The following is a 26,799-nucleotide window of genomic DNA, read 5'->3' as shown; positions in this document are numbered from 1 at the left end:
TTAGTGCATAGTTAAACTATCCCAAAGTGTTTTCCCCCCTCACAATAGCAGTTTAACCCTGGTCAATACTAGCAACAAAATACACTCGGCTAGAGAGAACTTCTCTTGCAGCTTGATTTTGAGCGTCAATTAGTAATCCAGAGGTTTGTGTTTGAACCCTGGCAGAGGCAGTGATTAATTTATTAAAAATCCTGCACCCATGTTACAAAAAAGCAACACTGACATTGTTTTTAAAATTGTAGTGACCTTTTTGAATCATGAATGGGACCTAATAATAGATGTGATACCTGATACTTTTGTGGGGGACTTGAGTTTAATGACATCAAAAGATGATATCCACGAAAATGCCGAGTACTTTACAAAGAGTTACAAATACGATAGTTTACCACTAGATTGCTCACTTTTCCCCCCATGCTATTCAATCAAAAACAAACATGACATGGTACGTGAATTAGATCCATTGTCACTGACACTAGCAAAGGGAAGTAACTCTATTAAACAAATACTCCAGAAGTATACATGAAGTCCAAATTTAAACAAATTTAATAGAATTCAAATCAAGCAATACTATTGCAATACTATTGCATTGTAGTCTGCATATAGTTTTAAACTATCCAAATAGTGTTTCCCCCCAATAGAATAGTATTGCAATAGTAATCCTACCATTGAATGCCAGTCAGGATTACAAAAACGGACTGAACTGGACTAAAATGAATGAATACTCGCAGAGGTTTGATATGATAACAGACTATCAATTTAAAAGTCACTTTTTCCCCATGCTATTCAATCAAAAACAAACACTGACATTGTTCTCAATGTCAGTGTGTTTGATCATGAATGGGACTTTTAAATTCATGTACCATGTGATACCTGACAAGGTGTGTGTGGGACTATTTATATATTGGTGATGGAATGACGTCAAAAGATGAATTAACGTCATTTCAACGCCATGATATCGGTATCATGTGGTACGTGAATTAGTCCCATTGTCACTGACACTAGCAAAGGGAAGTAACTCTAAACTGACACTGCACCAGATGTATGAATGATGTATGACATTGGGATCCAAATATATATTGCAATTTTGCAATTGCAGTTTGCATTAGTTAAACTATCCCAATAGTGTTTTTCCCCCTCACAATAGCAGTTGCAGTTGTAACCCTGGTCAATACTAGCAACAATGAATATTACAATCCTGCTAGAGAGAACTTCTCTTTAGCTTGATCATTTGAGCGTCAGACTAGTAATCCAGAGGTCCTGTGTTTGAACCCTGGCAGAGGCAGTGATTAAATTTATTAATCCTGCACCCTGTTACAAAAGTAATTGCAAAAGGAAAAATTGAAAATGACTTCCTTCTATTGACAACACTTTTAATAGGTCATCTGACTGAAGGGACTAAATGAACCTATAGTTCAATGTTTAGATACGATGTGCGCCGTGACTAACACTATGTCAATCAAAAGTCACTTTTTCCCCATGCTATTCAATCAAAAACATTTTGAATTTGTCACAATGTCAGTGCAATTTTGTGAAACTTTGAAATGATGTTGGTTGACAAAGCATTTTATTTAAAATTTTCCAAGATTCATAATTCTATTTAAAAGAATTCAATGATACTATTGCAATGAATTGCAAATAAATTGAAAACTACAATTGTTTGAATTAGTGCAATATTTTATACATCCCAATAGTTGAATTAATCTAGATGAATTAGTCAGGATTACAAAAACATTGACTGAACTGGACTAAAATGAAGTACTCGCAGAGGTTTGATAAGATAACAGACTAACAGTATGTTATCAAAAGTCACTTTTTCCCCATGCTATTCAATCAAAAACAAACACTGACATTGTTCTCAATGTCAGTGTGTTTGATCATGAATGGGACTTTTAAATTCATGTACCATGTGATACCTGACAAGGGTGTGCAGGATCGGGATATAATTGTTCTATAATTGGTGATGGAATGACGTCAAAAGATGATATCATCCATTGTGCACGTCATTTCAACGCCATTATCGTGTATCACTTGGTATGTGAATTAGTCCCATTGTCACTGACACTAGCAAAGGGAAGTAACTCTGCCAAACATGACAACTGCACCAGATGTGTCACATTGAATCAAAATGTTTGTCACACAGTGAAACTTGCATGAAATGATCCTGACATGGTCCCGACGCAGTGTTGTTATTTTTCGGGTTTGATCCGAAATCCAAGATGGCCGCCACAGCCGCCATCTTGAAAACACATTTTGAACTTCTTCTCAAGTTCTACCGGTGCGATTTGGCTGAAACTTACATGAAATGATCCTAACATGGTCCAGACAAAGTATTGTTACATCTCTAGTTATATAAATTAACTTCCTCTCCGAAACTATGTATTGGATAGCATTAATAGTTGTATGGTATATATCTATAGCATCGTTATATGGTTGGGATTCAAAATTAAACAAATTGAATAGAATTCAGAATGGATTACCATTACAATACTATTGCTATTGCAGTCTGCATATTTAAACTATCCAAATTGTGTTTCCCCACAAAATAAATAGTATTGCAATAGTTTGAATTGTAGAAACTGGACTAAAACGAAATAGTTGCAGAGGTTTGATACGATAACAGGCTAACAATTGTTATCAAAAGTCACTTTTTCCCTCATGCTATTCAATCAAAAACAAACACTGACATTGTTTTCAATGTCAGTGAGTTTGATCATGAATGGGACTAATACACATACTACGTGATACCTTATTAACTTTTGTGGGGGACTTGAGTTTAATGACATCAAAAGATGATATCCCACGCTGACGTTATTTCAGCCGAAAGATTACAAAGAGTTACGTTCAATTACCACTAGATATGCTAGTCCTGCACACATATTAACGGGTATACTATCACATGGTACGTGAATTAGATCCATTGTCACTGACACTAGCAAAGGGAAGTAACTCTAAACAAATACTGCTCCAGAAGTACAACATGAAGTCCAATTCATAGATTGAATTTAATAGAATTCAAAATGCAATACTATTGCATTAGTAGTCTGCATAAGTTTAACAATCCTTATAGTGTTTCCCCGTGCAATAGAGATAGTATTGCAGTAATCCTACCATTGAACGCCAGTCAGGATTACAAAGAACGGGCTGAACTGTACTAAAATGAAGTACTCGCAGAGGTTTTATATGATAACAGACTATCAATTAAAAGTCACCTTTTCCCCATGCTATTCAATCAAAAACAAACACCGACATCGTTCTCAATGTCAGTGTGTTTGATCATGAATGGGACTTTTAAATTCATGTACCATGTGATGCATGACAAGGTGTGTGCAGGACTATATATATTGTTTCTATTGGTGATGGAATGACATCAAAAGATGATATCGGATATCATGTGGTACGTGAATTAGTCCCATTGTCACTGACACTAGCAAAGGGAAGTAACTCTAAACTGACACTGCACCAGATGTATGACATTGGGAATGAAATACTATTGCAATACTTTTGCAATTGCAGTTTGCATTAGTTAAACTATCCCAATAGTGTTTTCCCCCTCACAATAGCAGTTGTAACCCTGGTCAATACTAGCAACAATATATCACTCGGCTAGAGAGAACTTCTCTTTAGCTTGATTGGTTGAGCGTCAGACTAGTAATCCAGAGGTCCTGTGTTTGAACCCTGGCAGAGGCAGTGATTAAATTTATTATAAATCCTGCACCCTGTTACACAATATAGTATTGCAGTGGTTAAAATTGTAGGGAAAAGTCCTCCTACGATTGAACACCAGTTAGAATTACCTGAAGCAGACTGAATTGGACTAAAATGAAGTACTTGCAGATCGAGGTTTAATACGATAACAGACTAACAGTCGTTATCAAAAGTCACTTTTCCCCCAATGCTATTCAATCAAAAACAAACACTGCTGACATTGTTCTTTATCGCAATTATCAGTGTGTTTGATGATGAATTGTCACTGACACAGCAAAGGGAAGTGACTCTAAATGAACACTGCACCAGATGTACGACACGTCCAATTCATAGACTGGAATTAAGTAGAATTCAGAATGCAATATACTATTGCAATTGTAGTCTGTATTAGCTAGCCAATTGGGATTAGGTAGCCATAAATAACGTTTAATTCCCCTTTGATGGCCGATCAGGATTTCATGACCACTAAGAATAGCAATAGTATTGCAATAGCTAAATTTGCCTATCAACTCAATCAATTGATAATAATTATACCCTCCCAACCCCTTCCCTAGTCCCAGTCCTAGTTAGAACTGTTTGCTGCCTAACAATTATTATATTTTGGATGAGTTTGAATATGGAAATGTTTTGGCAGTAACTTTGCAAAATGGTTGTTGTGTTTCATTTTATTGCTTATTTGTATATTCATATAGTGCTGCAACTATACGCTTTCCCCCACGATATAATACGTATCACAAAAAATTAAGACTTGTCACACGATACGATGAGAATTAATCTGTCAAAAAGTAAAAATTTTCTACCCTTTCACTATCAATTTTACTCCATCTTTTTCAATATTATGGAATGCAAAATGCTTGCATATGTATGATTTTAAAGTTGCAAGAGGTTCTTTTAATTCTATAATGTCTCCGGGTATTTAAAGCGCAGTCATGTTTGTTCGTGGGGAGATACTCACAACTGCTCAAAAAATTCGGATTTCGCCCGATCGTGAACTAAACCATGTAGTTTATTCTGTAATATTATCGTCCCATGGTTTATTGTTGCAGTACTAATATTCATGTAAGTTACACACATATGTTATACAATGTTCAATGTGACACATATATGTTATACAATGTTCAATGTGACACATATATGTTATACAATGTTCAATGTGACACATATATGTTATACAATGTTCAATGTGACACATATATGTTTACAATGTTCAATGTTATACAATGTTCAATGTGACGCATATATGTTATACAATGTTCAATGTGACACACATATGTTATACAATGTTCAATGTGACACACATATGTTATACAATGTTCAATGTGACACACATATGTTATACAATGTTCAATGTGACACATATATGTTATACAATGTTCAATGTGACACATATATGTTATACAATGTTCAATGTGACACGTTTCGATGATGTCACATTGTTTACGGATTCTGTGGTGTCTGCACTTGTAGACTGGTAGACTGGGATGAAGGGCTACCAAATTTGTTCAAATGAATGACCTTGACCTTCATTCAACGTCACAGGGGTCAAATACGTTAAAATATTTAATCAACTTCTTGTTGATACCCAAGTGTTATTGTTAAGGCCCCATGGACCTCTTGTTTAATAAAGGCAATACAATAAAAAAATGCATTTGTATAAATGAACATCAAAAAGCTTCATTATTTAATGTTAATTTGGTTAAAATATCATATGATAGCTGAAAAGCAACTTAAAAGTTTGCAAGGAAAAGTTTCAATTCTTCAGGAATATATCAATAAATGACAGTTGAAAATTAATGAAGTTTCCGACATAAAGTGAAACAAAACTGCATGCCACAGCCTCTACCCTACCACATTACGGCCAGGAAGTTGTATGGAGTATAATACTTATAGCTATAGAATGACTATGGGGGATGTTGATACAGGGGAAGGAGGGTGGGGCAGGGAGTAGGATGGAGGCAATGAGGTGGGGGTGGTGAGAATTAAGTTTCAGACAATTTCTTTGCATATTTGCTTACCTCTGGCTCCTTTTACACTTCCAATCGTTGAACAGAGCTTCATAATGAAACAATCAGGTTCTACTGTCATATTATCTTTTCCCATAACAAAAATCCTTGTACTTCTTACGATGGGTAATGGCAGACTAACACAGAAAAGTACTCACAAGCATAGAGCTACAGGTAAATCCTGTACTGGGCCTAGAACCCAGGTACTGAAAAGTACTCATAGGCACAATAGATAGAGGGAGAATAATGGGGAGCAGGGTAGGGAATGTGTGTATATCTATATAGGCAGTCAGTAACCTCTCCATGTCCAGGATTTCTTATGGATTGAGGCATGACAATTTTGTCTTTATGAAATGTATGCTTTATATCTATGATTTTGATAATGGTAGTGTCTTCAAGGCTGACTTTTCAAGTATAGAATTATAAAAAAAATCAATGAATAATAAAAAACAAAAATAACTATAAAGAGGAAAAACTATTCACCAATACACTCCCAAAATTGCCAAGTGTGTTGTTTATGATTTGAGTAATCTGGAGAAAAAAATCTTAGGATCACTAAAACAGCCTGATATTTATAGATTTCCATGTGTATATATCTGTTAATGATCACCAAAACCACATGGCTATCTGAATCTTAATAAATGATTGGGTGACTGATTCATGATTACTGTGTGGTCAATGTGTCAGACGTTTGGGAATATTTACTAAAATGAGAAAAATGAAAAAAGAACAAAAAATACCATTATATTAAGCATAATTACCCCAGTTCTGATCTGTTCAGGGATCAATTCTTATAACCATGTCAGTGTCTACTGATTCTCTCTGTGGAAACCTCCAAATTATATAAAAAAATACATGTAGTGAATTTTGGTTTTATTAGTTCACCTGGTACCGTAGCGTCCGTCAGTCCGTCAACAATCAACTTCTTCTTCGTAACTGCTGGTCGTAATTTGACTAAATTTGACTGATAGCATCATTATCGGGCATAAACTGAAAATTATACAAATTATTGGACTGACCCCCTTGGGGACCTAAGGGTCAGGACCAAAAGGGTCACTTTGGCTATTTTAATATAAACCACTTCTTCTCTGCAACTAAGCTTTGGATAACACTCATATTGCAATGATAGCATCCTTATGGGGTGGGGATTCAAAATTGTCAGAGTTTTTTATGATTATTACTAAATAAACCAGATGAGCAATACTGGCCCTGTGGGCCTCTTGTTCAAACGACTTTTTCTCAGTTACCGAAAGGCCTAGGGTACTGATATAGGGCCTGTAGCATGCTGGGATGAAGGGCTACCAAGTTTGTTCAAATGAATAATCTTGACCTTCTTTCAATTAGTTTACAGGGGTCAAAAAGGCTTCATTCTTTAAACGACTTCTTGTGAATAACTAAGAGGCCTAGAGACCTGATATTGGGCCTATGACATGCTTGGACGAAGGGGTCCACCAAGTTTATTCTAACGAATGACCTTGACCTTCATTCAACTAGGTCACAGGGGTCAAAATGGCTGAACATTTTTAAATGCTTTCTTGTGATTAACTAAGAGGCCTAGAGACCTGCTATTGGGCATGTGACATGCCGGGATGAAGGCTAGTTAATTATCACTATTGTACTTATTGAAAAGAATTTTTACCCCTTTTTGTCATGCTCAATTCTGTCAAATTTTAATATATTGAGTTGGGACCTTTATGTTCTAGAGACATTCTAGTTCATTGGCTGAGTCATTCAGAATTGAATTTGACATTATAATGTGGACAACCTTTATGTACATGGTGCAGAGAAAATGTCTGTTGAGTGCCCAGGGTTCTTAAGATTTTTGTAAAGGGGTCGCTTATTAGAATATAAAAATGTAAGTTGTGGAAGAAAAACCTCTTTAAAAATGTAAACCTGCATATGCCTTTTTAGGTCACCTGAGACGAAGTCTCAAGTGACCTATTCTAATCGCCTTTTGTCCGTCGTCGTGCGTCATCCATCGTGCATCGTCCGTCGTGCGTCGTCCGTCGTATGGCGATAAACAATTTACTTTTTCGACTTCTTCTCCAAAACTACTGAACCAATTTTGTTGAAATTTTGCAGAAACTTTCCCTAGCCAAAGGTCAACCAAATTTGTGAATTATATGGTCCCAGCCCCCCAGGAGCCTGAGGGGTGGTGCCAAAAGGGGTCAAATAGGCTGAAACTTCAAAAATCTTCTTCTGAAATTCCAGAAATGGCAGAATCAAATACTCTTCATAGATTGAAAGGTCTTGAGGTCTTTTACATAAAATGTGAATTATATGACTCTGGGGTCTCGTGTTTCCCCCTGGGGAGGGGGTCAAGTTTACTATAGTTTATTTGGGAAAAGCACATTTATGAACGTTATTTTCTTATTTTTCAAAGGAAATTAGTCAAACTGGGTTAGAATATTTAGCCTGAGATATCATTTTATCGTCATGTCCATATTAGTCCTGGCCGACCCCCAGGGGTCAGAGGGGCTGGGCCAAAAGGGGTCAAATTGGCAAACTTTTCAAAAATCTTCTGAATTCACAGATCGATATAAAGAGAGAAGCGGCCTGTGTTCTTTGACCACGCATGTATGTCTAGGGTACAAAAAAATTCTTTTCATTATGTAAATCTACAATCTTATAAAAATTAGATATTCTATTGTAGATTTACATAATGGAGTGAAAATTCAGAGTTTACAATCTAATTGAAATTAGATATATTCTCCCCTCCCCAGATCTGTCTCTCTATATACATGTATATCTTTCTTCTCAAACCACCATTTTCTTCTCCTCCCTGCACATCTTGTCAACCTTCTCTTATCTGCCTCCCCACTTTCTTTTATAAAAAATAGGCAATGCTTTTTTTTAAAAAAAATATAAAAATGAATGTGTGGATGAATGTTTATGACACTTTCTGTATTGTATATGTTTAGTATAATGTCATAGTATTGCAATGAAGTGTTTTTGTTGTTTTTTTTAAATAAAAGAAATATTAATATTTTTTAGATATTTTTGTCGCTTCCGTAGATTGTGTCCGCTTCTGTGAGCTGACGGTCTACAAAGAGCGACATAAAAGATCTAATTTTGATTAGATCGCTAAGTCTAAAGATGGAATTATATGGTCATGAAAATGAAAGCCTAATATCAAATTTATTTCTCTTTTCCACATTTTGATCCTTATGCACTAAAAGAAATAAAAAATTATATTTTCAAGGTTTGTTTTGCAACTTACATGCATTTGATTAAAATAACCAAGGACGTAGATGAGACACTTATTTATAAAATCCTTGAAATGAATAATTAAGCTTGATGCTGCTTTGTGCATATCTACATGTGTTTATTGCACATATATGCTTATTTTCTTTCTATTCAATGACAGCATGTACGCTCAAAAATATGCCAATCATGGAAAAAAATTTGTTTTAGGATATTGGATAAGAAAATAATCTGAGACACCTGATTATCCATCTTTTCACATAAAGTAAATATTACGCTTTCATAAAAAAACATTTTTCATTTCTTATTTATTTATTCATCTTTTATTTATTTATTTTATTATTATTTTTTTTTCATTTTGCATTTTTTTGATTTTCTTAGATGGCTTTCAAAGCAAAGATGAAAAACTAGTATAGCCTCACTAGCTGTATTCCGGATATGAATTATAGCGCGTGACCTGCGAAGAGTTATCGTTCTTATTGGAACTCTTAAAAATTGCGAAATTTGCAAAAAGAAAGTAAAGAGTAAGCAGACGGGAAGAGAATTTTATACTAATTAATGCAGGTTGGTATAGAATATATGACAGTAACACTATCAGATATGCACTCAATGTAACACATTATGATCGTGCTGTAATACTGGTCACTGAACTGAAAACGTGTCGTGCGTGTATCCTATCCCATAGCTGCAACACGAGGCCACATTTGTTATTTCACTGAACAGGTTGTAGGTCTTGTTGCAACATTTAAAACGAATGTGTCCCAATTCTCTACCACTGAAGGATGAATGCTGGTTATATTAATCAACCATATGTCGCATTAAAGTGGGAGATAATGCATGTCATGTGAATTGTTCATTTTATCTTTTGTTCAGCTCACAAAAAGACAAACGCAAAAAAGGTTTTTTTTTCTGATGAAGATTAGGCATGGCAAGATATCAAACGAAATGGGAAAATCATATTTCTAGAAAACAAATTAAAAGTAAAAGATAAAATCTCAAATAATTACTATGGTGTACTTGATTTGTTATGAAGTGACTTTTATTAGTAGTGTAACGAAAACTGCGAGCTGATCCAACCGCTGCTGCCAGTTGTAGAGAAAAACTGCGGGAATCATGTGTATACATATCCCCAGCTCGCACTCCTCAGTCGATGCCATCTAGGGTAGTGTTGTGCACCTGCAATGTCGTGCACCTGCGACAATACCAGAGTTTTAAGAAAATAGAGTTGATTGTCAAGGAAAATACAATTCAACGCCATCATAAAGTTCCATGTGTATTTAGCAACAATACATTACAGTAATACAACTAACACATAAAATCTGTCATCCAAACCAGCTAACAGTTGAACTCCTGGACCTTTAGTTTTGTGCCCCTTTTATACCAAAACCTCTAGAAGCCCTGTAGGAACATTATGCACCTTTGCAGGAGCGTCAGACTCCAGTTACCAAAATTGAAAATAACACTAGAATATAAAGACTTACAAAAACGATTAGCCACAAGTTCATGTATAGATATTGACCGTGTGTAATTTAGATGTGGACACTGGCAGATCTTCCAGACCGATGTAGCCATTTTTTATAGATAATGCGGATGGGAGGCGATTTATACAGGTCTCTCAAATAGGGGGGCAATGAAACTTAAGGAGCCCTGCAGCTGTCAACCGATAGATGCACTATAGAAAAACACTTAACAATGATGTATAGACAAATACTACAGAATATAGAAAACAGTAGATATTCAATAAATGATATGCGTTTTGATCTGATTTTTTATGAATAAATAAATGATGAGACTTTAAAGTCTACTAATGTCTGTTTTCCTCAGAACCCTGTAATTAGTTCATGTCCATTAGATGACTACTAAAAGTAACAGGGCTGGGTATATTGGAAGGTCTAAAACGATATGATACGTATTGACAATACACTGAAACAATACAGGATGGGTATTGACAATACAGTGGGCCTCTTTAAAAATTCATTTAACCACTGTGTTCTGAATATTGTGACAATAAAAGATAATTTTGATAAAACATTCTATAACCTGACAAAAATCTACCAAACGTTTGATTCGGTTTATCATCTGTGTTGATCACTTTCTGTCAATTCGTATTCGTAGTTAGGAAAAGACATTTCTAATCCATCTAGGTGACACCGATGCTTTAAACACTTCCTTTTGATTGAAATGCTCTTACTTGAATGATGTTTTAGAATAAATTTTGTTTGGAATTTCCTCTTTCTATAATGAAAACAGTAGGTTGAGTTGTTAAAACGATACAGCGATATACAGCATGTTTGCGTATCGATATTCGATACGCTGCTGAAAACTGATACGTATCGGTATATTGATATATTGATCCAGCCCTACTATCAAATACAAAAAACGGTTCCATTTTCGATTTTTAATTCTGAGAAGTTATACACATAGACCATAGATTTCATAAAGAGATAGTTTAATGTTTAAATAACCAGGGATGGGTATTGTGAAAATTTTTGTATCACAACATATAATGCGATGCATGATCAGTGTTTCATAATATGTATCATGATATTTTTAATCAAGACGGATATTTGAATTCATTGGTATGGGGAAAGCTATAGACAAAGTAACTAATAAAAAAATGCAATATATGGTATTATGAACTGTAAATATTTACATGTTGATTTTAAACCTAAATTTTGAAAGAATTTACAAACATTTGTCTTCTCCAAATAACTATACGATTATGACTAAACTTAATTTTAAACGGCTGGCATGCAGTTGTTTTGGCATAAGTGAAAGGAAATGGTGGCACAGTAATAAGTCTTGCATTCACTGAACCTAAAATGTGTTTGAGAATTACCTGGTGTTGTTGTCGATATTGCGAAATATCTTGATAATATTTACTGAAGAAATTAATGCATATACATACTGCATTGAAACGTCACAGCAAGTATTTATTTGCATCCATTTTACATGCAAATCTTGCAGTGATCATTGCACGTCATCTTTACACGCATATGCCCCGATAATGCAATGTGCCGAGTATAAACAAAATCACATCATGGCTGCTGTTTAAAAGTGTAGTTTCCCAAAACCAATTTCTAACTGCAGTTTCATCACATTTACAAATAGATCAATGTATTTTAAAATTTTAATCAGTGAACGAATACAGGGGCAATAATTTTAGATCGGAGCCGAACATTTTTGTATAGTGACCCCAATCTGTTGAGTTATGCTTTGACTTTTTTATAATTTTTTTTTTTCAGACTTGAAGATTGAATACTTGATTTGCAAAGAGGAGCAATTCTGGGTCAAAGTGCCCAGTGTATTAGAACATTGTCTGCTGGGAGTTGGAATACCCCTCCATTTAGTGCCTGTGTAGGTTTGTCTCCCCTGGGGTACCTCCAGGATGGACGACATAGCCAGTGTGAAGAGTATGCTGAGGGCAGTGCTGATGAGCTGTAAGGAAGGCGTGGCAGCTCACATCCTCCAGAGTAAGTGTTACCACGGTTACATCACAGAGAGGTTATGTGAGTTAGAGATGGATTAACTCATTAACTCACATCCTCCAGAGTAAGTGTTACCATGGTTACATCACAAGGAGATTATGTGAGTTAGGGATGGATTAACTCATTAACTCACATCTTATAGAGTAAGTGTTACCATGGTTACATCACAGGGAGATTCTGTGAGTTAGGGATGGATTAACTCATTAGCTCACATCCTCCAGAGTAAGTGTTACCATGGTTACATTACAGGGAGATTATGTGAGTTAGGGATGGATTAACTCATTAACTCACATCCTATAGAGTAAGTGTTACCATGGTTACATCACAGGGAGATTCTGTGAGTTAGGGATGGATTAACTCATTAACTCACATCCTCCAGATTAAGTGTTACCATGGTTACATTACAGCGAGATTCTGTGAGTTAGGGATGGATTAACTCATTAGATCACATCCTCCAGAGTAAGTGTTACCATGGTTACATCACAGGGAGATTATGTGAGTTAGGGATGGATTAACTCATTAGATCACATCCTCCAGATTAAGTGTTACCATGGTTACATCACAGCGAGATTCTGTGAGTTAGGGATGGATTAACTCATCAGATCACATCCTCCAGAGTAAGTGTTACCATGGTTACATCACAGGGAGATTCTGTGAGTTAGGGATGGATTAACTCATTAGCTCACATCCTCCAGAGTAAGTGTTACCATGGTTACATCACAGGGAGATTCTGTGAGTTAGGGATGGATTAACTCATTAACTCACATCCTCCAGATTAAGTGTTACCATGGTTACATCACAGGGAGATTCTGTGAGTTAGGGATGGATTAACTCATTAGCTCACATCCTCCAGAGTAAGTGTTACCATGGTTACATCACAGGGAGATTCTGTGAGTTAGGGATGGATTAACTCATTAGCTCACATCCTCCAGAGTAAGTGTTACCATGGTTACATCACAGGGAGATTCTGTGAGTTAGGGATGGATTAACTCATTAGCTCACATCCTCCAGAGTAAGTGTTACCATGGTTACATCACAGGGAGATTATGTGAGTTAGGGATGGATTAACTCATTAGCTCACATCCTCCAGAGTAAGTGTTACCATGGTTACATCACAGGGAGATTATGTGAGTTAGGGATGGATTAACTCATTAGCTCACATCCTCCAGAGTAAGTGTTACCATGGTTACATCACAAGGAGATTATGTGAGTTAGGGATGGATTAACTCATTAGCTCACATCCTCCAGAGTAAGTGTTACCATGGTTACATCACAGGAGATTATGTGAGTTAGGGATGGATTAACTCATTAGCTCACATCCTCCAGAGTAAGTGTTACCATGGTTACATCACAGGGAGATTATGTGAGTTAGGGATGGATTAACTCATTAGCTCACATCCTCCAGAGTAAGTGTTACCATGGTTACATCACAAGGAGATTATGTGAGTTAGGGACGGATTAACTCATCAGATCACATCCTCCAGAGTAAGTGTTACCATGGTTACATCACAGGGAGATTATGTGAGTTAGGGGTGGATTAACTCATTAGCTCACATCCTCCAGAGTAAGTGTTACCATGGTTACATCACAAGGAGATTATGTGAGTTAGGGATGGATTAACTCATTAGCTCACATCCTCCAGAGTAAGTGTTACCATGGTTACATCACACAGAGAGATTATGTGAGTTAGGGATGGATTAACTCATTAGCTCACATCCTCCAGAGTAAGTGTTACCATGGTTACATCACAGGAGATTATGTGAGTTAGGGATGGATTAACTCATCAGATCACATCCTCCAGAGTAAGTGTTACCATGGTTACATTCACAGGGAGATTATGTGAGTTAGGGATGGATTAACTCATTAGCTCACATCCTCCAGAGTAAGTGTTACCATGGTTACATCACAGGATTGTGAGTTAGGATGGATAACTGTGAGTTAGGAGTAGTGGAGATTTAACTCATTAGCTCACATCCTCAGGAGTAAGTGTTACCATGGTTACATCACAGGGAGATTCTGTGAGTTAGGGATGGATTAACTCATTAGCTCACATCCTCCAGAGTAAGTGTTACCATGGTTACATCACAGGGAGATTCTGTGAGTTAGGGATGGATTAACTCATTAGCTCACATCCTCCAGAGTAAGTGTTACCATGGTTACATCACAGGGAGATTCTGTGAGTTAGGGATGGATTAACTCATTAGCTCACATCCTCCAGAGTAAGTGTTACCATGGTTACATCACAGGGAGATTATGTGAGTTAGGGATGGATTAACTCATTAGCTCACATCCTCCAGAGTAAGTGTTACCATGGTTACATCACAGGGAGATTCTGTTATAGAGTTAGGGATGGATTAACTCATTAACTCACATCTTATAGAGTAAGTGTTACCATGGTTACATCACAGGGAGATTATGTGAGTTAGGGATGGATTAACTCATTAACTCACATCTTATAGAGTAAGTGTTACCATGGTTACATCACAAGGAGATTATGTGAGTTAGGGATGGATTAACTCATTAACTCACATCTTATAGAGTAAGTGTTACCATGGTTACATCACAAGGAGATTATGTGAGTTAGGGATGGATTAACTCATTAACTCACATCTTATAGAGTAAGTGTTACCATGGTTACATCACAGGGAGATTATGTGAGTTAGGGATGGATTAACTCATTAACTCACATCCATGGTTACATCACAAGGAGATTATGTGAGTTAGGGAGGATTAACATTAACTCAATCTAAGAGTAAGTTTACCATGGTTACATTACAGGGAGATTATGTGAGTTAGGGATGGATTAACTCATTAACTCACATCTTATAGAGTAAGTGTTACCATGGTTACATCACAAGGAGATTCTGTGAGTTAGGGACGGATTAACTCATTAGCTCACATCCTCCAGAGTAAGTATGGTTACCATGGTTACATTACAGGGAGATTATGTGAGTTAGGGATGGATTAACTCATTAACTCATATCCTATAGAGTAAGTGTTACCATGGTTAATCTCATGGGGATGAAGAAGGGTAGTAAGTAATATTTAGAGTCAACACTGTTAACTGTGTAATGGTTGGATGTAATATCAATGTTCCTTTCTTACTGGTGATTTTAGCAGCAGGGTATATAAGGTGTGTGAGTAATATTCTGAACCTGATCTTCAGATAAATATTTTACAATGTAATATATATGCAAGACCACACACTTGTGTTTTTCTAACGAATCAGAAAGCACGAGTTTATTGTGCGGACGAATACGGGCGCACTCGTGAATATATACGTTCGCGCAATAAATGAGTGCTTTCTGATTCGTTAGAAAAACACAAGTGTGTGGTCTTGCTTTTATCACATACCTTCCCTATTTGATGTAGATCGTTTTATTGACTTTGAGATGATTAACTCAAAATTCCAAATGTTCAGTTCGCTTCGTCTTTCAAAAACGGTCTGAACCAGCTTTCGGTACAAGCCATCTGCCTTACTTGTCAGAGAGAGGAGAGAAAATGCTACAAAGTGTAGATTTTGCAACTATCTCGTTTTTCGAATTGAGTCAGGAAATTATAACTCAACAAGTAAGATACAGGTTTTTGATTTTTATATATGACAATAATTTCTCGTTAAGATTATACAACAATTACTTGATAAAATAGATTAAAAAAAACACAATAACATTAGTAAATTCTCCCAACTCGCGTATCATAGTCTGATTCGTGACGTCACCGACATCGGTCACACACTCAAAATTTCCCACGGTTAACTTCAGTCAGAAACGGAGTTCCGGTAGCTGAGCTAAACGTTTGTACTTGTGAGGAGGTGAAGTGTTATGAGATGTTGTATTTTTTTTGACTGGGATGATATTCTGGAATGAGATATTGAAAGTTCCACACTCAGATATTTGCACCAGAAAACTGATTCCGTCGTAGATTTTGTAGGCTTACGTCTTTCTCACAAAACGTGGTGACATCTGGTATCGTGGCAAATAAATCTGAGGTTAAATGGTGAAAACTATAAAGATCACAGTTTCCTATCAGAGTAGCGTGACGCATACCCCTGTGAAAGCTGGAAAGTGTATCTCAGGCTCATGGGATTAGAACCATCATTCGTCTGATGGGACAGCATAAAACCCACCAATTGTATGTATCTAGTTCAATGCAGGATATATCTGACAGAACTCCCCTGGGTCGGGCCCTAGGAGGAGCTTGGATTCCCGTCTTTGAATCTTTAATGCATCCCCCAGTTTTCTTAACAGTGTTTCATTTCTTTTACTCATGGATGTAATTTTCTCAGATACTGAGACACCGGAAGTGGGATGGATTATCATGTGAGTTAGGGATGGATTAACTCATTAACTCATATCCTATAGAGTAAGTGTTACCACACTCACATCTCATGGGGATGAAGAAGGGTTTGTAAGTAATATATAGAGTCAACACTGTTAACTGTGTAATGGTTGGATGTAATATCAATGTTCCTTTCTAGTGGTGATTTTAGCAGCAGGGTATATAAGGGTGTGAGTAAATATTCTGAACCTGATCTTCAGATAAATATTTTACAATGTAATATAACCTTATATGTCTCAATGGGTGTTACGGATGGTTAATTATAGCTACTAGACTAAGTATTGTTAGCTTGCTTCCTTTGGAGTATTTGTTACACTGTTATAATATCCTTTACATGTGTGAGTTAGACATGGGTAAACTTATAGCTTACCTCCTCCAATGAAGGTATTACCTTGGTTACTAAAAAAGGAGGTTATGTGTATGTCAGGGATGAGTTTAAATTCTCCTAGAATGACAAACAACATTAAAAACATTAGTTCCCTTGTTGTCAGTTTCCCAGGAAACGAAAATGAAAGTAAAGTCAATTTCAAAAAATTGCATGATCTCCGGTAAGTCATGAAGATGGTTGTAACTGTTTGGTTCATATTTAGTGAAAGGTATCATTAAGGTGGCTGTGTTCTGGATTGGCTCTGTAAAATTTGATTTTTACCCAGAAAATGCCATCATTTATACATTTTACCAAGTTGTATTGAACACTTTTGTGTTGCTGTGTACGACCATTCTGACTGGAAATGGTTCATTCGTATGGAAATTATGACCTATTAAGTGAAAACTCAGCCATGAAATAACTTCTAGAGATTTTCTTGCCAAACACAAACTGTCCCTGGTCATATAAACCTGATGACTGTGAGTGCAGAGACTATATACCTACTACTTAACAGATATGGATAACTCTTCCAGTGAAGTCCAATCACCTTCCCTTTATACAGTTACCCCTAACAGAAATATATTAACCTCTCCACAAATTAACCATGAGAGCCCATCGGGACATAGGTCTACCTTGCAAAGCAACCAAGCGGGCCCACCGGGAAATAGGTCTACCCTGGAAATTAACCATAAGGGACCACAGGGTGGAAGTCCGACTTTGCAAATGTACCATGAGGACCCACAGGATAGTAAGCCTACACTGGAAATGTACCATGAGGACCCGCAGCGTAGTAGGCCTACACTGGAAATGTACCATGAGGACCTGCTTCGTAATAGGTCTAATCTGGAAATCAACCATGAGGGCCCACAGGGTGGTAGGCACAGACGAACAAGGTCAAACAAGCAAAATGCTCAGTCAACAGACACTAACAAGGAAATTAGAAAAATTATCAAAGAACTTAAAGTGGATTTCCAATCCAGGTTTGATGAAATGGAACTAAGAGTGGAGAGACTAGAGAGGCATTTAGATCATAAAATCAAAAAGGTGGTGGAGGAGCGTATTAGTGAGGAAATGGGGATTATCAGGGCTGATCTAGGCAAGGAACTAAACGTCGTACGAACCTGTTTTGAAAAACAAATACATATACTTGACTTTAATGTTTCTGAGAGATGTGAAAGTGTTGTTAAACAAATATCAGAGAACGGCCGACACGATTCAGAAAAAAACAAAACATATCTGAATAGTCGAGTTCTGTCCGAAGAAAACAAGACAGTAAGGAAAGTCAATGATTTGATAAAAGATGACCTCGGTCTACAGAGAGAGGACAGTAACCAGAACAACGGTAAGCAAGGTGTTTTAATCAACACTTATACAACATGAAATAAACAGGGTATGTCAGCCAAATTGAGTCTGAAAAATTCTAGAAACTTTTGGGATGTTTTTTATCCACAGTGACCAGTCAGTTGAACAGAAAACAGTCTTTCTCATAGTCGGTGATAATAAACTTGCTGCCATAAAGAATTTGAGATGATTTAGGAAATTCTAAACCATCCTGGAAATCAATTAGAAAGTTGAATGTCAGTACGAAAGAAAAGACGGAAGTTGGAATTCTGTAAAATTGTTTTTATACATGTATATCCTAGAAATCAAAACCTGAAATTGTTTAAAAGTACAATTGTACTTTTATGTTAGAGGAAACGATACTTCTCTGTCATTTTATATATAATTATGTTATAATAATGAAATTTTTGAGATTTTACTAGAAATAAAATATGTCAATGACAGTGATAAGTTCTGTATGATATATATTGTTAATGTTTGGGTGTCTCTAAATTATGGCCAGATACTTATATGCTTTGTATGTATTTTGTAAATATTATGTGACACAAAATATAAAAGAATAGTTGTCTTTTTATTACCCTAATCCCCATAATTAGTGCTCTACCCTTTTTTGGAGAAGGAATTGAGATTGTATAAAAGCCCCCATCCAGGGGATTTGATAATGTTTTACAGCATGTGATGCCTCTAACATCAGCAATGTATCCCATAATACATGAATATATGAGTCTGTTACATGTGAATCACAACCTAATAATGCGCCTCAAAGGTTTAAAGATGTTCCACCGCCGACAGAGCATAAATGGTATTCATCATTTGAACAATAATAGGTATTTAATCATGTATATATATGCCTAATTAACATAAAAAATAACATAAGATATTTTTTTTGCCTTTGGTGCATGCACAATTAGTACTTCATTCCATATAGAATACAGTGCCACGGAATTTTTTCGGGATGCAATTAATTATTTTTCATATTTTTAACTTGAAGTAAAATTAGAAGCTCAAACTTTTCAATAGTGGTAATGATGTAAAGTTAGTAACTTTTATAACTGAAGAAAAATACTAAATCGTCTGCTCCTGTTTTTGAAAGTGAAAAAATACCATTTGTCAGCGGTGGAGCATCTTTAAAGTAAAAGGCATTAATAAATTATGTAACAAAGACAGTGATTACTGTAACAGATAAATGTGTCATGAGTGCAGAAAGAGTTAATATGGAGGACATTTTTGTCCACAAATTACTTACATTTTGGTTCACTAATTCGCACCCCCCCCTCCTTTGTTAATGTTTTAAACGCCATGGGCAGTAATTACGGCAAATATGGTATTATTTAATTTCATGAATACAATACACTGATGTATATTATTAGATAATATACAAAAAGTGATTTCAATAAATATTTTGATTTTTACAGGAGATTATCGTGATATGACCGGTGAACCCCTGCCCTTCAGGAAACTAGGATTTAACAATCTTGATGACTTTATATACAGTATTCCAGATGTGGTCCAAGTCCGCAAGCAAGTATAATTTGAGGGTTTTATTTGTTTCCAGATAATGAGATACTTTATCTTTGTGAGAACAATTCTACAAGTAAATACACTGGTTCCTTCACTTAGTTCTCTACTTCGCCATGTTTCTCTTTGCTCACTAAGGACCTGTAACAAATAATCATGTTGAAGACATTACATATTTTAACATGGAAAACCTCTTTACACAAGAAGCAACATGTAATGTAAATGCTTAATGTAAAAAATGATTACTCATTTGGATAAAAGATGAACAAAAGTAAATTAAGTTTCAAGTTTTGAAATTATTTCATGGAAATAATGCTTAATGTGCATACGAGAATTAAATGTTTTTAGCTCACCTGGCCCATAGGGCCGGTAAGCTTATGTCATGGCGCAGCATTCGTCGTCCATCCGTCAACATTTCCTTTAAATCGCTACTTGTCATAGAGTTCTGCATGAATTGTAACCAAATTTGGCCACAAATATCCAGGGGGGGAAGGGAAACAGAACTTTTATAAATTTTGGCTCTGACCCCCCGGGGGCAAGAGGGGCGGGGCCCAATAGGGGAAATAGAGGTAAATCCTATTAATCGCTACTTGTCCTAGAGTTCTGCATGGATTTAAACCAAATTTGGCCAGAAACATTCTTGGGGGAAGGGGAACAGAAGTTGTATAAATTTTGGCTCTGACCCCCTGGGGGCAGGAGGGGCGGGGCCCAATATGGGAAATAGCGGTAAATCTTATAAATCGCTAATAGTCATATAGTTCTGCTTGGATTTTAACCAAATTTGGCCCAGAAACATCCTTGGGATTAACAGAATTTGTATAAATTTTTGCTTTGACCCCCTGGAGCAGAAAGAGGGGGGCCCAATAGGGGAATTAGAGGTAAATATTCAAATTCCTTCAGAAAAGAAAGCCCTCTGGGCCTCTTGTTTGAGGGAAGTAGCCGTCTCCATGTGGAGAAATGATGCACCTTCTAGAGTAGAAATTCTCACTTGGTTGTTACTGGTCTTCTATGTAATCTCTGTAAGGGAGATAACTGAGGCAGGAATCTGTCAAGTTGTTTTAATTAGGGGAGATAACCATTATGTTATGGAAATAAATCTAGACATAAATAGGACACTTGTTTAGGAATGATAAATGGGAAAATAATCTTGCATAGTTAAAATAGTCATTTGGACATATTATTCTTGCAAGAATCAAGGGGTAATCATTTTTGACACTAGAATTATGAAGAGGAGCCAATTGCAATGTATCAAATTTAACCAAGGGAAAATAAAAGGGGAGGCAATCTATCAACCAATAATTTAAGATGTTTTGTGTTTTAGGAATAATCAAGGGGAGATAATGTACCATGCAAAGGCAAGCCAAGAGACAGCTCATATCCAGAACATGGTCTCTAAACAAAAAAATGCAAAGAAAAAACGCAAACTGACGGTAAGTTGACAAGGAATTACTCCTGAGAAGTGGTATTATTAATTTATCATATGCTAAAAAGAAAAATAGCAAGCTTGTCCTACCATAATTGTTAAAAGGACATAATACAAAAATGAACATTGAAGGCAGTTTGATTGTACCCTGACCTTTCTACAGGCTTTTGAAGATGAATTCACGGAGAAGACTAAAGATAAATCACATAGAGATATTTGTTGTAGGCACCAAAAAGAAAACCTGCACAGCATCCTTTCGTGCCACGACCTTTATACCCTCGTAACTCCAGGCCTCCGAACCGTTACCAGAATACAAACAACTCGAGGTCGTACAATACTCCGAGGCCTTCCTTCAAGTCATCGTCGTACTCGCCTCCAAAGTCGTATAGTCCTCCTAAACATTCATTTAGTGGACTCCAGGTCCGACTGTCTGATACGCCAAATAACACTAACAAACAACGCTCTGTCACCTTTGATGAGGTCGGACGTAAAACATTTAGTCGGGCTTTGGATGACGCTAACAACGAGAGAATGGTAAGAAACTTTCTTTTAAATGTCAAATAAAAAGCTTTTTTAAAGTCTCTGTAGTTTTATGTATTTTACAAATTGTGAAAAGATGCCAGGATTATTGAAACTAGTCGCCTATCTATGAAGACCACCCAAAAAATAATATTTATGAGGCCAAATAATCTTCTTTCACATGTCAATTTGTGTTGAATTTGTCCAATTGAGACTAGAAGAAAGTGGTCTTCTGAAGCAGATGGTCTTTATACAGAGGTGGTTAGTGGTTACTAAGGTAGTTTTTACTGTGTCTGTTTTTCTCATGTTTTATGTTGATGTTTGTCACAGTAAATTATTCCCACAACACCTTATTAAAAAAAAATCTTAATAAACTCAATAAGTAAATTTATTTTACAGCTTGTCAAAGATTACCATGTTTACTGAGTAAACAAATCTGCAAACATCAATGTACATGTATTTCATTTCATTGGAGCAAATTGTTTCTGGTGTGTATCTATAATCCAGTACTTACATATGACAACATCTACACCTGTTGATATGTCAGCACATGGACAATTTTGCAGAGATGTAATGACAGCGAAATTATTATTAATAATTTTTGCAATTCAAAAAATTCCACTTGACATTAGATTCTATTAACACATAAATAATTCCCAAGGATCCATGTTTCAGGCCAAATTTATCTATGTAGAACTCTGTGACTAATAGAAGTTAAAAGGATTTACCTCTATTTCATCTATTGGACTGAGAACCTAAGGTAAACCTATACCGGTAAGAGTATTATACATGATAAAGTATTCCATATATCACTAGGTATCTCTCCAGTATTTTGTGTTTCTGTAGGAAGAGCGGTCACCTTTTGGATCACGATTTGATGTTCCACCACGATTTAGGAAATTACAGCAGTCGGAGACGAGTCGACCCTCTACAACCTCCGCTGTGTCAAGTGAGTCTAGTAACTTAGCGATTGTATACCTAGGAGTTTGTTGTAAGCTTTTCAATGTAGATTTATCTTTCTCCTATTGCTCATGGATAAGCATCATATACAAATACAATAAATCACGGTTATAACAAACCTCTAGGGACAAACAAAATCACTTCATTATAAACATTGTTAGCTGTACACTTATTACAGACCTTTGATAGGAACCTTGATGGAGAATAACAATCAATATTTTATAACCATGAATCATTGTAAGCATAATCTTCTAAAGGGTATTAAAGGGACAATTCACTCAGGCTAATTCTTTTACATAACCAAAATCCAAAATATGGCAAAAATGTATTGTTCTATATTTCTTATGAAACATATAACATAAAATATTGACAAATTCCACGTCATTGTTTAGTATTTTAATTAATATTGTTGAAATATCAAATCGTTGATCAATACGATTAGGCAGGTACAATATGGACGATGTACCCATACCCGAGCCAAAGTCACGCACATTAAACATATAAACTACATAACCACTGAGAAGGTGATAAAATGATTTTTTAGGCATGACAATTCACCTAATAAGGTAAACACACTACTGTCAGAGCGATTTGAGCAGTTCTAGACAAAAGTTGCATTACTCTACGAGCAAGGGACAGGGTTCGGCATACAAGAAGTTCGACCACAATGTGCAATGGTGGACAGCGAGCGAGTTTGAACATCTACACACATGTCACAACCATGGGCTTTTCAGGCATATCACAGTAAAACCGACTGATCTAATGTGCATTAGAACTGTTTTTTTTTCGATATATGTACACATTTTAATGTTCTCTTAGACTGAATTGTCCCTTTAAACATTGTCAGAGGTACACAAAGTGATATAGAAATGTTTCTACTCCTTGCGACTTAGCTAAAATAGGAATTCTTTCTGATGCAAAGCTATAAATTAGCCATGTTGCTATGTGTAGAACTTACAATTATATCTTAACTGATACTAAACATTGGGATGATGATATTTCTCATGAAGAAAAAAGTCTTTTCGTAATACATAACAATTATAAAAAATATGTTTGCAGAAGCGCCGGTGAAAAAGACATCACCAAAGCGACTAGAGAAAACAGAGTTTGAGAGAGGTGAGAGTGATAGAATCTGATATGGACCTATCAATTCAAATCTGTCACTAGTTTTAACTTCACTGTCAAATCTCAGAGTATTAAAGATTTTGCAAGCTAATTATTTAAAAAGGGAGTACTTAAAACTACTCATTGAACTATTCCCAAATCTGTCACTAGTTTTAACTTCACTGTCAAATCTCAGAGTATTAAAGATTTTGCAAGCTAATTATTTAAAAAGGGAGTACTTAAAACTACTCATTGAACTATTCCCAAATCTGTCATCAGTTTTGACTTCGATTAATTTCTCTGTCAAATCTTAAGGTATTACAGATTGTAAGTAGAGCTAACCTTTTGAAATGAAAGTTTTCATTAAATAATGTTGCATGCTATCAGCAAAAGAGTACATAATTTTGCATGCCATGAAATCTTAAATATTTTGCAAGGAATAAAAACCATGAAAAATAACTATTGTGAAAATGTTTCAAACACAAGTCTTGATCACAAAATATGTTCACTGTGAAAAGGTTATTTGGCATAAAAATATGCTGAAAATAGGTATTTGATTTTGTATTGAATTAAGGTATTATAATACATATGTTTCTGTTAAACAGTACTCGATGGTCGTCAGTTCTATGAGAGACTTGAGAAGTACGCTCGCCAGAAATTTGACGTAAATTCCCTAGCCATGGAGTTCAATACGATACCGGTGAAGATTGGGGGATCAAAAGGTTACGTTAGCTCTCTCACCTTCAAAGGCAAGGTGTACGGCAGTGAAGGTATGTACAAATTATTTACTGAGTACATTAAAAAAAAAACTGCCTCTATTTAAATATTGTTGTAGTAATTGAGTTTTTAAAGTTTGGAATTCAAGTATAGATATATTATACAATATAGTGTTATTGTAATTGAGTCTTTACAGTAAGTTGTAATGATAATGGGCATTTAGAAGTTAAGGAGTTCCATCTTTGTATATTACAGAGTTACTTCCCTTGTGGTAAACACATGACGCAAACACATGACGCAAACACATGACGCCATAATCATTACCTACTTGCAAAGGGCAAATAACTCTGTAACATGATATGGGATAAGTTGATAGATACCCTCAATGATAGCCTTGCTCTTCAAGCCGCAGTTCTTGACTTATTGTCAAAAAGCACAAAATTGTCAACACTCTACAATCCATGAGCGAGTATAATTTAGAATCTAGAAAAAAGATATTGAAAGAAATTTCAATATCTTTATGTATTTCCTGACAGATTTTTGCGAAGTTTCAAACATGATAAGCATTAATGATAACAAAAGTTTAACAGTATATAACTGTATATGATTGTGTAGTTTTGAGAGTGATTGGTTGTTCCAGTTTAGCTATAGAAAAAATATTTTAAAAACTGACTACCAAAACAAGGTCCTTCCCTATCCATGATATCTTACATATGATTAACTCACCTGTAAATACTAACATACCTGGTTTTAGTGTATCATACAGAAACTTAAATGTAATCTTTCCTGACAGATGCCTTTGAAACTCCTGAGGAGGCAACATATGCTGTGGCCAGGAAAATTTGCTTTGATCTGGATTTTGATACGAGTAAGTTAATTTTCATTAGGCAAAATGCCCTACATCTTTAATAATTACAATAATCAGGGTTTGCTTTTACGTTTCCTCATATCCCTTTTAAGCATAGAAAATCAAAAGGACCACACTCCATTCCAATTACATTAGGGGACCTCACTTTATATGAGGAAGATACCATTTATGGAAAACACCCAGCATAATTGATAATAGTGCTGCAAATTATTTGATGTTTTCTACCTCGTAATTTAATTGATGTATAACAAACTTGTCATAAATCTTATAGAAACATGTCCTATAACATATTTATAAAGTGAAAAGGATTATTTCTTATATTTAGTTTTGTGCCTTTTCACAATCTTAAATCCTAACAAAATGATTTCGTGATGAAGGGGAGATAATTACAGCAGGAAAAGTCAGCTGAATTCTATCATGTTACTGTATTTAATGACATACTTGATTTCTTCCTTAAATACCTGCGGCCACAGTGGCCGGGTAGTTAAAATGTCTCAACAAATTGCCACAAGCCCTCCACTACCGAGTTTGAATCCCATGTTGGCCAGTTGCCAGGTATTGACCTCTGGTCAATGGTTTTTCTCCGGGTACTCTGATTTTACTCCACCAACAAACCTGGCACATTCGTACATGACCCTGGTTGTTGATGGGACATTAAACTAATAAAACCCAAACCATAAACCTTCCTTAAATACAATGACTTTTGAATTTTGAGTTAATTTGGAATTAAAAGTAATAACTTAAATCTTCAATACTCTCAATAATTATTTGATGAATAAAAGTATAATTTTTCTTTGTTTTGCAGAAAAGGATAGTAGCCCAGCAGAAAAGCCTTCTTTATCGGTCTCTGAGTCCATACTTAAATCCCGCATTAAAGAGGTAAATCTTTCATGATAGTACAAAATAAATCTAATATTTTTTTTCCTTTTGTTATAGACTGACCTTATTTATAAAATACACTGTAGTAATCTTTATGCACTTCTATTACTTTGTAGATGAATAAATCCTGGATATTTTAGGGTACTGTATAACAATGCACTAAGACGTGTTGCAATCCGAGGTACATTGCAGTGAGGCAACACTATGATTTTGGTGTCAGTTCCCTGCTATCACAAGGAGACATAACACTGCAGCCTCCCAAAAATCCTCATACTAACCATATCCTTTCTCTTCAGGGAGGCCTTTCTTTATTGATAATTACTTGTAGATATGTAAAAAAAAAAAAAATGATATCTGTTGACAAT

At 35.8% G+C, this 26,799-nt stretch overlaps 1 protein-coding gene across 4 annotated transcripts in view; it reads left to right on the top strand.

Annotated features, from left to right (window-relative positions):
- The first annotated feature begins 9,359 nt into the window (after positions 1-9,359).
- The window catches only part of LOC138309353 (tudor domain-containing protein 7A-like), a 59,413-nt gene continuing 41,973 nt past the window's right edge, over positions 9,360-26,799 (top strand). The window contains exons 1-10 of one of the 4 annotated variants that reach the window (XM_069250534.1): positions 9,360-9,476; positions 12,158-12,385; positions 19,862-19,967; positions 21,286-21,394; positions 21,613-21,921; positions 22,753-22,855; positions 23,926-23,982; positions 24,576-24,740; positions 25,481-25,555; positions 26,361-26,434. In XM_069250534.1, the coding sequence (XP_069106635.1) occupies positions 12,301-12,385; positions 19,862-19,967; positions 21,286-21,394; positions 21,613-21,921; positions 22,753-22,855; positions 23,926-23,982; positions 24,576-24,740; positions 25,481-25,555; positions 26,361-26,434 (1,083 nt within the window). In that variant the 5' untranslated portion in view covers positions 9,360-9,476; positions 12,158-12,300. Of the gene's footprint in view, positions 9,477-12,157; positions 12,386-15,298; positions 15,310-17,286; positions 18,448-19,861; positions 19,968-21,285; positions 21,395-21,612; positions 21,922-22,752; positions 22,856-23,925; positions 23,983-24,575; positions 24,741-25,480; positions 25,556-26,360; positions 26,435-26,799 lie in introns of those variants that run through there. The other 3 variants (XM_069250535.1, XM_069250532.1, XM_069250533.1) reach the window with 3 other exon arrangements.

Source organism: Argopecten irradians, chromosome 15 (genome assembly GCF_041381155.1).
Source record: "Argopecten irradians isolate NY chromosome 15, Ai_NY, whole genome shotgun sequence".
Classification (NCBI taxonomy): Eukaryota; Metazoa; Mollusca; class Bivalvia; order Pectinida; family Pectinidae; genus Argopecten; species Argopecten irradians.
Note: the sequence above shows the minus strand (reverse complement) of the source record. Positions and strands in the feature narration are given on the sequence as shown.